This window comes from Mobula hypostoma, chromosome 10 (assembly GCF_963921235.1).
Source record: "Mobula hypostoma chromosome 10, sMobHyp1.1, whole genome shotgun sequence".
NCBI lineage: Eukaryota > Metazoa > Chordata > Chondrichthyes > Myliobatiformes > Myliobatidae > Mobula > Mobula hypostoma.
The window spans coordinates 53,829,367-53,845,264 of record NC_086106.1 but is presented as its reverse complement, the minus strand read 5'-3'; the positions used below and the strand labels follow the sequence as shown (position 1 = coordinate 53,845,264).

General features: G+C 44.6%; 1 protein-coding gene across 4 annotated transcripts in view; it reads left to right on the top strand.

The window, feature by feature from the left end:
• The window catches only part of dock11 (dedicator of cytokinesis 11), a 322,191-nt gene extending 318,420 nt beyond the window's left edge, over positions 1-3,771 (top strand). For 3 of the 4 annotated variants that reach the window (XM_063060509.1, XM_063060507.1, XM_063060506.1), the window contains one exon: positions 3,144-3,771. In XM_063060509.1, coding sequence (XP_062916579.1) covers positions 3,144-3,168 — 25 coding nt within the window. In that variant the 3' untranslated portion in view covers positions 3,169-3,771. Of the gene's footprint in view, positions 1-2,524; positions 2,563-3,143 lie in introns of all 4 variants that reach the window. The other variant, XM_063060508.1, reaches the window with a different exon arrangement.
• The last annotated feature ends 12,127 nt before the right edge of the window (positions 3,772-15,898 follow it).

Below are 15,898 nucleotides of genomic sequence, written 5' to 3'. Positions count from 1 at the left end.
AAAAGGGGGAAATAAATAAATAAATAAATAAGGGATGGGGTGCGAAGGGGAGGTGGGGCATTAACAGAAGGTAGAGAAGTCAATGTTCATGCCATCAGGTTGGAGGCTACCCAGACGGAATATAAGGTGTTGTTCCTCCAGCCTGAGTGTGGCTTCATCTTTACAGTAGGGGAGGCCGTGGATAGACATGTCAGAATGGGAATGGGACGTGGAATTAAAATGTGTGGCCACTGGGAGATCCTGCTTTCTCTGGCGGACAGAGCGTAGGTGTTCAGCGAAACGATCTCCCAGTCTGCGTCGGGCCTTGCCCATATATAGAAGGCCACATCGGGAGCACCAGACGCAGTATATCACCCCAGCCAACTCACAAGTGAAGTGTCGCCTCACCTGGAAGGTCTGTCTGGGGCCCTGAATGGTGGTGAGGGAGGAAGTGTAAGGGCATGTGTAGCACTTGTTCCGCTTACAAGAATAAGTGCCGGGAGGGAGATCAGTAGGAAGGGATGAGGGGGACGAATGGACAAGGGAGTCCCGTAGGGAGCGATCCCTGCGGAAAGCAGAAAGATGTGCTTAGTGGTGGGATCCCGTTGGAGGTGGCGGAAGTTACGGAGAATTATATGTTGGACCTGGAGGCTGGTGGGGTGGTAGGTGAGGACCAGGGGAACCCTATTCCTAGTGGGGTGACAGGAGGATGGGGTGAGAGCAGATGTGCATGAAATGGGAGAGGTGCGTCTGAGAGCAGAGTTGATAGTGGAGAAAGGGAAGCCCCTTTCTCTTAAAAAAAAAAGGAGGACATCTCCTTTGTCCTGGAGTGAAAAGCCTCATCCTGAGAGAAGATGCAGTGGAGACGGAGGAATTGCGAGAAGGGGATGGCATTTTTGCAAGAGACAGGGTGGGAAGAGGAATAGTCCAGGTAGCTGTGAGAGTTCTGGTAGCCTCCAACCTGATGGCATGATCACTGATTTCTCTAACTTCCGTTAATGCTCCACCTCCCCTTCGTACCCCATCCCTTATTTATTTATTTATTTCCTCCTTTTTTCTTCACTTTTTTCTGTCCCTCTCACTAGAACTCCTTGCCCATCCTCTGGGTTTTCCTCCCCTCCCCCTTTCTTTCTCCCTAGGCCTCCCGTACCATGATCCTCTCCCTTCTCCAGCCTCATATCCCTTTTGCTAATCAACTTTCCAGCTCTTAGCTCCATCTCTCCCCCTCCTGTCTTCTCTTATCATTTCAGATCTCCCCTTGCCCTCCCACTTTCAAATCTCTTACTATCTCTTCTTTCAGATAGTCCTGACGAAGGGTCTCAGCCCGAAACGTCGACTGTACCTCTTCCTATAGATGCTGCCTGGCCTGCTGCATTCACCAGCATTTTTTATGTGTGTTGCTTGAAATTACAGCACCTGCAGATTTCCTCGTGTTTGCGTTTTTAAACTACAATAAGAAGTTCCTTTGGAATGTCACCAGACAAGATCTGACACCATGCTTCGTGAGCCAACATTAGCTCAAAGGGAATAGGTTTTAAAGCCTCTTAAAGGAGGAAAAAGACGTTGAGAGGTGTAAAAAGAAAGGCTCTTGAGGGATTGCAGTTGCTGGAATCTAGAGGTACAAATATATGCTGGAGTTCAGCAGGGGAGCAGCATCTGTAGAAGGAAAGGGATTGTCAATGCTTCAGGCCGAAACCCTGCATCAGAGCTATAACAAACTCAGAATCTGATATCTGACTATCAATGAGGGTAGTGAGGAGGAAGGCCAACTAAACACCAAAGTTCTGGGTTGAAGTTTGGATATTTGAAACAGTTGAAGGAAAGTATTGAGTAGGGCAGGGATACAGATATGAAATGATTCTAATCCCATGATTAGAATATTTTTAGTTTGTATCCTGTTTGAACAACTACTGGAACAACCAAAAACATTTTCAATCGGTCTTGTGTAAAGCTGAAAACATAACTATCCAGACAGCAAAGCAGGTGTGAAATTGATGCAGAGGGAAAATGTCTATCATCTTGCCACTCTGAGAAAGCTGTTTTAACCAGTTCTGCGTCCACCAATGGGATAATTCAGGCTTCAATTGTCATGTGTGTAACACAAAAAAGCGGAAATGATTTCCTCCTTGGTACGATTATGGAACTCCGAGCAGAACACTGTTGTGTTTTCAAATCTGGCTTTGTTTTCAGAAGTATGTGAGCTAGCTGTGTGTACAGTGTGTGATATCGGTGACTTAGTTTTGAATATTCTCTTCCTAGGTGAGAGGGGCTATTCAAAGTGTGAAACTCTTAGACTTTTTTCAGACTGAGGGGAAGGGTTGGGAAGAGCAACAGTTGAAGGCAAAGTAAGGAAAGCAAATATATGGAGTTGAGATGTAGTTTTGGTCATGATATACTTGAATAGTGGATCGAGGTCTGACTTGTCCATTTAGTATATTTCATTTTCACTGAACTTTCCATGTACCTAAGACCATTACCACACATTACTCAGCTGTTTGCAATGTTGTGAAAGTTATTAACCTTCTGATCTCTCCTTTATTTCAAGCATGCTGGCTTATTATGAAGTGCTGAAGAAATTAATGGGTAAATGCATTCCATAATTTCTGCATCGAGTGTAAGAGTGGCGAGGGAGGGAGCTTTGTAAATACATTTCCAGTAAATTCCCCTCACTAAGCACTGTCTTGACTCTCAGCTCCCCAAGTTGCTCATTGTACACTATGTCCTCCTCAAAACTGTGGCTGATCCTGTCTGCAACCCCAGCCATTCCACTGAACCTTTGGTAGCTACAGCATCCCCTTCCTTGAATAAGATTCAGGTAGTTCTGCAGCTGTCACCCTTCATTTAACTGACATGGAAGCTGGGGAGTATGCTCAGTACTTGCCAGATGGGCCATGGCAGGCAGGTGTTGGGGAGGTTCCTTTTTGCGGGCCAGCATGCAGCCAATCCCATTCAAGATTGAGAGTGAGCCCCTTTGCAATAATTTGGGGGAACTAAAGAGCTGATTAAATGTCAGTGACCATCTTGACATTTGACAAAGGATCTTCTTCCTAAACTCTGTTGTAAATGATTATAAACTATGCTATTTCAGCAACTTGTTGATTCCAGCCTGTCTTGGAACTGTGTCTGTTTTCTTTTCTCTCACCCCCGCCCTCTTGTAATTCAAGATGCTGGCAGAAGATGAACTGGTGACGTCCCATCTGAGGAACTCGCTGCATGTTTTCAGTGCAATCAGTGGAACAGCCAGAGGCCACTCCGCTTTCCCCTCGACACTCTGACACCCACCGCCAAGCAGAGGTGCTGCCCAGTCTTAATGGATCTTTTCCTCACAGAATGGAAAGCAGGGCTGGATTGTTGGGACGGTGTGACTTGAACTTTGAACTTTGCACTGCAGGGCTTCAGACTTTTCCCACACTGGCTACCCTGCATCCTGATCACCCTCTCAGCCCTCCCTTGTAAGAAAAGTGCTCTTCAATCCACACACCCGGGCCTTACAGGACAGCGCGATGCCTTGCACACTGAAGAACCTTATCAGGACGTCTGTCTGCACTGGACTTGAGATTTACAGAACTGTGGATTTGAAAATAATTGATTGGGTTGGAACACCAATCCCAAACCGAATATTTAAAGGTGGCCAATTCTTTTCCAAAATGTACAGTATAAAATAGAAATAGTATCTCACATCTGTATGTCAAATTGTCATCTCAAATTGTTGTGTATTTAATTTGTAACTGTGAGTAGCAACACACTGCAATCTATAGTGTACAAAAATCCTTAAATATATTCATTGTTTTATATACAGTATATTTCATATGGAGTTTACTTATTTTTCTGCGAAGGGAGTGAAGCAAAGTTTTGTTGCTAATTGAATAACAGGCCATTGAATTTAAATCCCCTCTCAACCTTTCTTGGTGTTGATAGAAATTCTCCTTGGGTGCTTTAATATCTCTGTAGGCTTTGGTCATGTTTGAGGTTGTTGACATGCTGGCAGAGAATTGCCAGGATAAAGTATACCTTGTGAACCACCACTCACCAAAGTTCTTTGCCAGAGGAATTGCCCCGTTCCCTTTGCCTCGTCAGAGGTTATTGAGTGAATGAGGAACTTGGCCGTTATGCTGTCCTCGGGGAGTGTCCTAGATACAACTCCAGTACTCTGACCTGACCATGTTCTCAGGAAGACTATGTCATAACGGTATCTGAAACTCTCAAATTGAAGGGAGGACGTTTAAGCATCTGGATGGATTTAGGAAGAAGTGGGGAGAACCCTGCTGTTTATCGAATAGTGCTATAGGGTCTTTCAATTTTATAAGTGTCTACTTATAAAATTCAACAAGCCTGCGCCTCCAGCAGTGTACTACTGAACTGCCCCAATCAAAGACTCTCAATCCTCAGAGGTGTGATTGAATCTTTGAAGTGTTGACAATAAGCCAAAGCTGAAACTTAAAACCCTGTCTTATTTTTTGTGTTCTACCCTTTGTTTTCTCTTATTCTTATCAGCCTAGGAAGGTCTGTCTTCTCTGATTTGACAATGATCTATTGGCCATGGGCTAATGTAAGAGTGGTTGTCTGGGACTGATGTATAAACAGTGAAACCAGCAGCCAATTGGTTCTAGGTGAATCTCAAGACAAAAGAACATTGGTGTGTAAAAATGGAAGTGGTTCCAACTATTGCAGATTTTTAACAGTTACACAGTAGGTGAGGCGAGGCAAGTGTAACCTACTTGATTATTGATAACTGAAGTCTTAGCGCTCACTGAGTTTAAATATTGATAAAAAGAACAGACAATATTGTAGGGTGAAAGGAATAGAGTGAATATGAAAATAGTAAGGACTCCAGCACTACACGTTCAATATGGAAAATCAAATGAAATTCTGAGGTAGACAAATGTTAGGACCCGCAGCAGCACGTCTACCCTTTGATCTAGTTTCACACCATTCTGAATCATGGCTGCATTATCTGTCTCTCTCTACTATTTTACACGATATTCTTACCCAAATAAAGCTTCTCCATCTCAATCTTGTAAACCTATTTGGCTTCAAATACCTGTAACTTTTCTGGAAAAGGAAGATGCAAAATTCTACTGCTTAACTCAACTTCTAACAATGTGACCCTTGCTCAAGGTACTCCCTACTAAGGAAGCTATTTTTCTCCTTGTAATGTTTAAAGATTTAAGTTAAGTACTGTTTAATTTCTTGGCCCAATCCCATAAACTGGCAAATGCAAATCAAAAGCGTACTAGAAATCTGAAAATGTCTTAGACATGAAATGTTAACTGTTTCTCTCTCCGCAGGTGCTGCCTGACCTGCTGGTTGTTTCCGGCATTTTCTTTGTTTATTTCATAAACTGATACATGGGGAGTCCAGTTGTGTATCTTTCGGGGAAAAACTGATTTTCTCTGTCATCTATGTTCCTTTGGTGACAACGCTTGAGCAGTGATGCGGCTGTTAGCATTACCAGCTCACAGCTTATACAACCCGGATTCAACTCTGATGCCAGTTGCTGTCAGATTCGGGAGATGGCTTGAGCTGATGGGAACAGTGGAGGAATGAGATCTGATGTGTGGGTACGAAGTTCCTACAGGATTTGAACAAAATCGCTTTAGACTTGATGCTTTTCTTGATGAGAGTATCTGAAAATGGAGGCAATCGAATCTTAAAATAAGGGTTAAATATTTGGAGCAGAGATTAGCAGAAATTTCTTCTGCCAAGACAATGGAGTTCTCTACCCAAGAGTGCTGTGGAAGCTCTGTTGCTGAATGTATACATTACAGAGGTTGATGAATTTTTAGATCCTAAGGGAAAAATGTTTGGTAAGGAGAGTGCCATAAGGAACAAGATCAGCCCTGAGGGGCTGAAAGGCCTAACATTGAGTACAAGAGTTGGGAACCCATTGCAAATGTTGGGACATCATTACAGCTGTACAAGACATTGGTGTGACTACACTTGGAATACTTGTGAAATCTGATCCAGTCTTGATGCATCATCAAGGTGGTGAGAGGCATTGATCATGTGGATAGCCGGAGGATTTTTTCCAAGGCTGAAATGGCCAACATGACTGGGGATAGTCTTAAGGTGCTTGGAAGTAGATACAGGAGGGATATCGCAGGCAAGTTTTTCACACAGAGTAGTGGGTACGTGGAATTCACCGCTGGTGACAGTGGTAGAGGCGGATAAAATAGAGTCTTTTAAGAGACTCTCAGATAGGTACATGGAGCTTAGAAAAAATGGAGGGCTATGAGGTAGAGAAATTCCAGGCATTTTCTAGAGTAGCTTACATGGCCGGCACAATATTGTGAGGTGAAGAGCCTGTAATGAGCTGGGTTCAACTGGGTAAAGGAATTTTGCTGTCACACTGGAAAGGATGCAGAAAAGATTCTCAAGGGTGTTACTGGGACTGGAGGGTTTGAGTGAGAAAGGGACAGGATAGGCTGGAGAGTGGTTTCTCATGGATTGTTCAAGTCTTAGGAGTGACCTTAGAGAAGGGGTTCCCAACCCTTTTTATGCCATTAAGCAACGGGGCTGTGGTCCCCAGGTTGGGAACTCATGCCTTAGCGATTTATGAAACAGTGAGGGAGATAGGTAAGGTAACGATCACATCCTTTTGCCAAGGCTGGTAGAGTCTAAAACTAGAGAGTGTAGGCTTAAGATGAGAGGGAAAGATTTAAAGAGGACCTGAGGGCAACGATTTCCTCACTGCAAGTTTCCCCATATAAACCAATGTAGATGTGGTAGTCCATTTTCTTCACAAAGGATGAGAGGGAAAAGATTTGAAAGGCACCTGAAGGGGAAATTTTTCCACACAGAGAGCCGTGAGTATGTAAAACGGCCTGGCAGAGAAACGGATTAACGCAGGTACAACTCAGAGTTTAACCGATATTTAGAAAGTTATGTAGATAGGAAAGGTTTAGAGGGACATGGACCAAATGCAGATATATGAAACTAACTCAAGTAGACAAAATTTTCAGCATTGTTGAATTGGGGCAAAAAGCCTGCTTCAATTCTATGACTTTATGTCTATGACTCCTGGTTTTATTTCTTACACTCTGCTATGGAATTGAGTTTGCACTGTTCAAGTACCTATCATTAGTACTTCTCCTCTTCCCCTTGTGAGGAATGTTATCAGGATAATAGAGAACCAGGATACCTGCTCTAGACAATATCCAAATGCCAATGGTATTTGATGGTACGGTCATTCTGTCAAGGGTAGGTCAGAGGCCTGAGTCAAATTTGTAAGGAATGAAAATCAGCAACTGCGTAAGGCGTTGTTCCTCTAGATTGTGCCAGACCTCATCCTGGCAGGGAAGAAGAATTAATGGAAAGAGATCCTGAAATTGGCCTTGGCAGATGAATGTACGGTGGCTCTGGTGAAATGGTCATTGCATCATCTAGCGTGGTAACAGGCCCTCTTTTCTGCTGTGCCCATGCTGACCATTAAGTATTTCTTTATACCAAACCCATTTTTTAAGCACTTGGTTAGTAGCCTTCTACATCTTGGTGTCTGCCTCCACCATCCCCTCAGACATGTCTTCCAGATTCCAACCATACTCTAGGTGAAAGAAAACACTCTTTCAGATTTTAATAAACCTCTTACTTCATCAATTTAAATGTAAATGGTGAGCAGGCTTTGCCTGTGATGGACTGGGCTGTATCAAGTACTTTCTGTAGTCTTTACAATTCCTGGGCACTCATGTTACCATACACCTCACTACTCCCCAACTCTTCCCCCTTTTAACCCCCCCCCGACACACACACCCCCTGACACACACACCCTCCTCTGACACACACACCCCTCTGACACACACACCCCTCTGACACACACACCCCTCTGACACACGCCACCCTCTGACACACGCCACCCTCTGACATACACACCCCCCTGACAGACACCCCCCCGACAGACACCCCCCCGACAGACACACCCCCCTGACACACACACCCCCCGACACACACACCCCTCTGACACACCCCAAACTCCCCCTCTAACACCCCCACCCCCTAACCCCTCCAAACCCCCTCAACCCCTCCCTCCTGCTCCCCTCCCTCTCCGTCTCCACCACTCTATTTCATTCATCCATTCAATGACCGACGGTTCATTAATAGTCCACATTCTCATCTCCCACATAGATCCAGCAGGATCTTTTATACTGATTGCCAGTTGAACTTGTAAGCTTTCATTTTCTTTATGCCTACTTTTATCTTTATGCCTTTACAGCTAATCTAATCATCAGACATCGAACCTGTCAATTTTGACTGGATTCTTGTACTTTATATCGTACAAAGAAAGACTTGCTGTTCTAAAGTCCTGCTTATATTTATACTTTTCCAAGCCCCACATACCCATCTTTGCTTTATCATCTTCACTCTTCAAAGCATGCGTGGAATTTACAACTTGTTTTTGCACTTCACTGGTTGCTGACATCAATGAAGAAATGTACAAATGCAAGGAACGTTGACAGTCAAGAAGCAACATGATTACATAGTGATTCAGGAGAAGATTTTTTTGGTCATTGGATTTTCCATTAATTTATTTACCAGTAGAACCTTAAATCATAAATTTCAGAACCCCATTTGATATTTTCAGCTTTGTTTCTTAATATCTTAATCATCCATTACATTTTCTCAATATAAATGAAATTTACTTCTACTTTATTCACGATCATTTTGAGTTAAACCAAATAATGTAAAGCTATTTCAAGACACAGCATCGATATAACACATCTTAAAACTGTCCGCTTTGGAGTTGACCTGCTACCAATCACTGAGTGGCAGTACGTGAAGAGAGCTATCTTTTCAATCAGATCTACCCTCAAGATTAAGAAGACAGAACTTTGCAGCAGTTTTTCAGAGTTGGCTGCAACTAGTCACTGAGCGGGAGTCATCAGAAAGAGCAAATACAAATAACACAAGCAGAGCGGACAGTGTTTGGCCTGGGCTTTGGCGCATCAGGCTTGGGCAGGGTAAAGTATCTGATAAGTTTCTCTTTTTGATTTTAATTCTTCATTCCTCATCTGTTTGGGCAGAGTGGTGTAGTGAGAATGGCTCCTGGGCCACTGTTTTGTACGCTGTGTGGGATGTGGGACTTCTGGGAGACCTCCGTTCTCCAAGATAACCACATCTGCACCAGGTGCATTGAGCTGCAGCTCCTCAGACAACGTGTGAAGGAACTGCAGCTGCAGCTCGGTGACCTTCAGCTCATACAGGTGAATGGGGAGTGGATAGGTAGGAGCTACACCGAGGTTGCAGGGGACAGGTAACTGGGTGACTGCCAGGAGAAGGAAGGGAAATGCACAGGCAGTGCAGAGCACACCTGTAGCCGCTCCCCTCAATAAGTACACCACTTCAGATACAGTAGAGGGCGATGACCTACCGGGGGTTGGATGGGAGCCCCAATGGCCAGGTCTCTGACACTGAGTCTGGTGTTGTGGCTCAGAAGAGAAGAGAGGTGAAGAGGACTGCAGTGGTGCAGGAGATTCAGAGGAAAAGAGACAAGATTCTGTGGGTGCGATAGAGACACCCAGATGGTATGTTGCCTCCCAGGTTCCAGAGTCAGTGATGTCTTGGATGTGGTCCATGGCATTCTAAAAGGGGAGGGTGAGCAGCCAGAAGTCTTGGTACATATTAGCACCAATGACATAAGTAGAAAAGTTGAGGAGGTCCTGAAGAGATATTTTAGGGAGCTAGATAGAAAGCTGAAAAACAAGACCTCCAGAATAATCATCTCTGGATTGCTGCTCATGCCATGTACCAGAGAGGGTAAGAAAAGGATGATCTGGTAGGTGAAGGCATGGCTGAAGAACTGGTGCAGGGAGCAGGGGTTCAGATTTCAGGATCATTGGGATCTGCTGTGGGGAAGGTACAACCAGTACAAAGGGGATGGATTACACCTGAACCCAAGAAGGACCAATATCTTTGCAGGCGAGTTTGTTAGAGTTGTTCAGGAGGGATTTGGCAGGAGGGTGGGAACTGGAGTGATAGTGCTGAGGATGAGGTAGCTGGTTTACAAACAGAGGCAGAGTGTAGTGGCTTAACATCCAGGGATTCACATTGTATCGAAAGGACAGGCAGGAAGGCAGAGGGGATGGAGTGGCTCTGCTGGTAAAAAATGAAATCAAACCATCAGAAAGAGGTGACATAAGGTTGGAAGGTGTGGAATTGTTGTGGGTAGAGCTAAGGAAATGCAAACATAAAAAGACCCTGATGCGAGTTATATAGATACCCCATACAGTAGCAAGGATGTAGTCTACAATTTACAATGGGAGATAGAAAATACATGCCAAAAGAGCATGGGGGATTTCAATATGCAGGTAGGTTGAGAAAATCAGGCTGGCTCTGGATCCCAAGGGGGGAAATTCAGGAATGTCTATGAGATGATTTTTAGAAGAGCTCATGGTTGAGCCCACAAGGCGATCAGCTATTCTAGATTGGGTGTTGTGTAATGAACTGTAATTGATTAGACAACTTAAGGTAAAGGAACTCTTAAGGGCATGCAACCATAATATGATTGAATTAATCCGGAAATGTGAGAAGGAGAAGCTAAATTCGGATATATCAGTATTACAGTGGGGTAAAGGGAATTACGGAGGCATGAGAGAGAAGCAAGTCAGAATTGGTTAAAAAAGAACACTAGCAGGGCTGATGGCAGAGCAGGAAAGACTGGAATTTCTGGAAGCAATTCAGAAGGCACAGGGTATATACATCTGAAAGAGGAAGAAGTATTATAAAGGCAAATGACACAATTGTGGCTGACAAAGGAAGTCAAAGCCAGCATAAAAGCCAAAGAGATGGCATATAATAGAGCAAAAATTAGTGGGAAGTTAGAGGAATGGGAAGCTTTTAAAAACCAACAGAAGGTAACTAAGGAAGTTACTAAGAAGGAAAAGATGGATATGAAGATAAGCTAGCCAATAATATTAAAAAGGATACCAAAAGTTTCTTCAGATACATAAAGTTTAAAAGAGACATGAGAGTGGATATAGGACTGTTGGAAAATAATGCTTGAGTGGTAGTAATGGATGACAAGGAAATGGTGGACAAATTGATAATATTTTGCATCAATATTCACTGTTGAAGACATTAACAATATGCCAGAAATTCAAGAGTATCAGGAGTCAGAAGATTGTGAAGTGCCATTAATAGGTGGAAGGTTCATGGGGAACTGAAAGGTCTAAAGGTAGATAAGTCACCTGGACCAGATGGTGTACACCCCAGGTTTCTGAAAGAGGTAGCTAAAGAGACTGTGGAGGCATTAGTAGTGATCTTTCAATAATCAATAGATTCTGGCATGGTTCCAGAGGAATGGAAATTTGCAAATGTCACTCCACTTTTCAAGAAGGGAGAGAGACAGAATAAAGGAAATTATAGGCCAGTTTTTCTGACCTCAGTGGGTGGGAAGATGTTGGAGTCGATTGTTGAGGATGTGGTTTCAGGGTACTTTGGAGGCTCTTGATAAAATAGGCCAAAACCAGCATGGTTTCCATAAAGGAAAAATTTTGCCTGATAAATCTGTTGAAATTCTTTAAAGAAACAACAAGCAGGCTAGACAAAGGAGAATTAGTGGTTGTTATGAACTTGGATTTTCAGAAGGCCTTTGATAAGGTGTCATACATGAGGCAGATTAACATCTTTCCATGGTATTACAGGAAAGATACAGGCATGAATAGAGCATTGGCTTATTGACAGAAGGCAAAGTGGGGGAATGAAGGGAGCATTGTTTGGTTGGATGCCAGTGACTAGTGATGTTCCACAGGGGTCCGTGTTTGGACCGCTTCTTTTTATATTATATGTAATGATTTGGATGAAGGAATTGATGGCTTTGTGGCCAAGCTTGCAGATGATATGAAACAGGTAGAGAGGCAGGTAGTGTTGAAGGAGCAAGAGAGGCTGCAGAAGGACTTAGACAGATTCAGAGAATAGGTAAAGAAGTGCAGATGGAAATCGTAACAGGAAGTGTATGGTCATGCACTTTGGTAGAAGAAATAAAAGGGTAGACTATTTTCTAAATGGAGAAAAAATTCAAAAACCTGTATTGCAAAGGTACTTGTGAGTCCTTATGCAGGATTAATTTGTAGGTTGAGTCTGTGATGACAAATGTGGTGTTAGCATTCATTTCAAGAGGATTAGAATATTAAAGCAAGCAATGCAATGTTGCGGCTTTATATGGTACCAGTGAGGCCTCACTTGGAGTACTGTGAGCAGTTTTGGGCCCCTTATCTGAGAAAGTATGTGCTGGCATTGGAGAGGGTTCAAAGGAGGTTCACGAAAATGATTCCGGGATTGAAAGGCTCATCATACAAGAGTGTTTGATTGCTCAGGGTCTGTACTCACTAGAAATCAGAAGAATGAGGGGTGAACTCATTGAAATCTATCAAATGTTGAAAGGCCTCAACAGAGTGGATGTTTCCTGTGGAAGGGAAGTCTAAGACCAGAGGACACAGCCTTAGAATAGAAGGGTGTCCTTTTAGAATGGAGATGATAGAAGAATTTCTAAATGTCTCCATTTAGAGAAATTTCTTTAGACAGGGAGTAGCAATTCTGTGGAATTCATTGCCACAGGCAGCTGTGGAGGCCAAGTCATTTAAGGCAGACATCGATAGATTCTTCATTAGTCAGGGCATGAAGGGATACGGGGAGAAGGCAGGAGAGTGGGGCTGAGAGAGAAAATGGATCAGCCATGATGAAATGGCAGAACAGATGCAATGGGCCAAATGGCCTAATTCTGCTCCTATATCTGAGGATTTTATATACTGTGTATTTTAGCATTATTCAAAGCTCAAACACGATCAACTTTTTTCAGTGGAAGAAATATCTTGGACATTCTTGCTATTCTTTCATGGACACAGCATTTGACTGGATCAGATACTTTTGTGGGTTTATCTGATTTCACTACACTCCTTTTGACCATTGTGTCCATGTCCCAAAGCTATCCAACTGCACAGCATCTAAACAATCACCTGGCTCTTCAAATACATCTCCAGCTATGATTTGTTATACAGTCATACAACAGGCCCTTTGGCCCATTGACTCAGTGCTAACCATCATGTACCCGCCTACACTAATCCCATCTTGTTATTGCCACATTTCCCCCAAAGTCTACCATTCATCCCCACACGTTCATCCATTGACCAATCGACTGTGGGATGGTTCAGTTTAATATCAGAGAATGTATACAATATACAACCTGAAACTATTTTCCTTCACAAACATCCACAAAAACAGAGAAGAGTCCAAAATAATGAATGACAGTTAAAATATTAGAACCCCAAACACCCCCTGCTCCCCCTTTCCAGGCACAAGCAGCAGCAAGGGAATGACTCCCCCTAACCCCGGCCAGCAAAAAAAGCATCAGTGCCCTCCACTAAGTACTCAAGTGTGCAGCAAAGCATCAATAAAGACACAAACTTGCAGAACCACAAAGACTACATATTCACCCGGTAACTTGACATACCACAGGCTCTCTCTCCCGAATAATGGAAAAAGAGATGTCCCTGTTTCGCAGCAAGAGGGGAGACATAACAAACAACTCGCTGATTTACGATGTTAGAAGTCTATTGCCTCACTTGTTCTGAACTCTGTGCCCAGAGAGTCAGCCCCAAGGCACATCTCTCGGGACACAACCCACGGCAACAGCCCCGCTGCTACCAAAGTTCCACGTTCTCCCACAATGCTTCAGTCAGGAGCACCGGCCCAGAATCAGCACATCTCCAGAGCCACGGAAATCCGGCACCCTGAAGGCACACTTGTCTTCCAGGCCGTGTCTTTCAGATATCAAAAAGCGGCCAGTCCTGGGGCCCTGAGAGCAGGTCCCATTTCCACAAAGAACTGAAGTCAGGGTCTAACTCCAGGTCAGGGTCTTCAAAAGAACCTTGAAAAGGATATAAAGAGATATCAAAGATGTCAAAAGACCTGAATTTCTTGCTCTTTGCAGACATCCACAAAAACAGAAGACAACCCTAAAGAATGAATGACAAAAAAGTTAGAACCCCAAAGTATCCACTCTCCCCCACGCACAACAACAAAGCATCAACCCTCCCCCACTTATTTTGCACCACCATCCACCAAGCAAGCAGTTGCAAAGTCCCTCGCGAGAGACCATGATTTTCAGTCCAACAAAAATTATTGTTCACCTGACAGTTCAACACACCACACTTTCTCCCCATCTCTCTCTCCCCATCTCTCCCCCTCTCTCCCCCATCTCTCCCCATCTCTCCCCCATCTCTCCCCCATCTCTCCCCCATCTCTCCCCCATCTCTCCCCCATCTCTCCCCCATCTCTCCCCCATCTCTCCCCCCATCTCTCCCCCCATCTCTCCCCCCATCTCTCCCCCATCTCTCCCCCATCTCTCCCCCCATCTCTCCCCCCATCTCTCCCCCCATCTCTCCCCCCATCTCTCCCCCATCTCTCCCCCATCTCTCCCCCCATCTCTCCCCATCTCTCTCTCCCCACCTCTCTCTCCCCATCTCTCTCCCCATCTCTCTCCCCCATCTCTCTCCCCCCATCTCTCTCCCCCATCTCTCTCCCCCCATCACTCTCCCCCATCTCTCTCCCCCCATCTCTCTCCCCCATCTCTCTCTCCCCATCTCTCTCCCCATCTCTCTCCCCCATCTCTCTCTCCCCATCTCCCTCCCCCATCTCTCTCTCCCCATCTCTCTCCCCTCTCTCCCCCACTCCCCCTTTCCCCCTCACTACCCCTCACTCCCCCCACCATCCCCTCTCCCCCTCACCCTGCCTTGCTCCCCTCACTTCCCCCCTCGCTCCCCTCTCCCTCCCATCTCGACAGAACTGTTGCCTTTCACAGAGAGAGGGCAGACCAACAAAATGAAACATATCACTGATTATGATGTTACAATCTACCATGTCGCTTTTATTCAGAGTTTATCTGACTCGAGAATCAGCAGCAAACTCTCCCACACCATCAAGAAGAAGAGAGAGCAATCACCCGAATACAGAGGCGTCTGACGGGCTCATCTGTTGGCGCAATGCAATGTTCCATTCTGCTGCAATGCCTCGGTCAGCGACACGGGAATGGTTTGGTCCATCCACAGGGCTGCGGGGGCCTCACCCCGAAGGAGCTGGTCTTCCAGGCCGTATCCTGGAGATACTGAAAACAGCCGGTCAGTGAGCTCTGGGAGTGGGAACCATCACCGTAGTGAACCACAGTTTGAGTGCGGCTGTAGATCATGGAATCCGACAGAACCCCTTCCGCCTTGAAAAGGGAAAGAGAGGCATTAAAGATGAGAAATTAAATTCTTTCGCAGATGAGCTCGAAGGACCTGCCCCCTGGAGGAGGAAACTGGAGCATGTGAGGAAACCCACGCAGACATAGGGAACGTGAAAACTCCACCAAGACCGCAGCCGAGGTCTGAACCAATCCCTGTTCGTGGGATTTTGGCATCTCAATCACCTGTAAATTTTGATTGTGTCTGAATTTCAACATTTATATTCCATATAAACAGCCACCTCAGCATCAGCAGAATTGGAGTGGAGGCAAGTCAGCCCCATCTTGGGCTGTTCAAGATGAAGAGGCTGCTTTGGCAAGTGTAAAGTCTGTTTGGACAGAATCTTATCAACCACTGTTACTTCATTAGAGCCTTCAATTATGTTAGTCAAACACAGTCTGTTCTTTACAAATATGTTTCCTTTCACTAAATGAAGCCTCTCCAACTGCATACCAATTGTTTCGCTGACAGATTTTTAGTAAAATTTTACCACTTTTAATTTTCAACTTACTGCAATGTGATTGCCAGTTCTCACATCCTTTCTTGAGTAACATTAGTTACTTTCCAAACTTCTAGCACTTCCCCCATATCTGAAGACTATTTCATGGGTATGACACATCCTTTCACTTCTGCTATTGGTGGTACAATTGCACAGTAGGTAGCTCCAGTGACCTGGGGTTGATCCTGACCTGAGGCTCTGGCTGTGT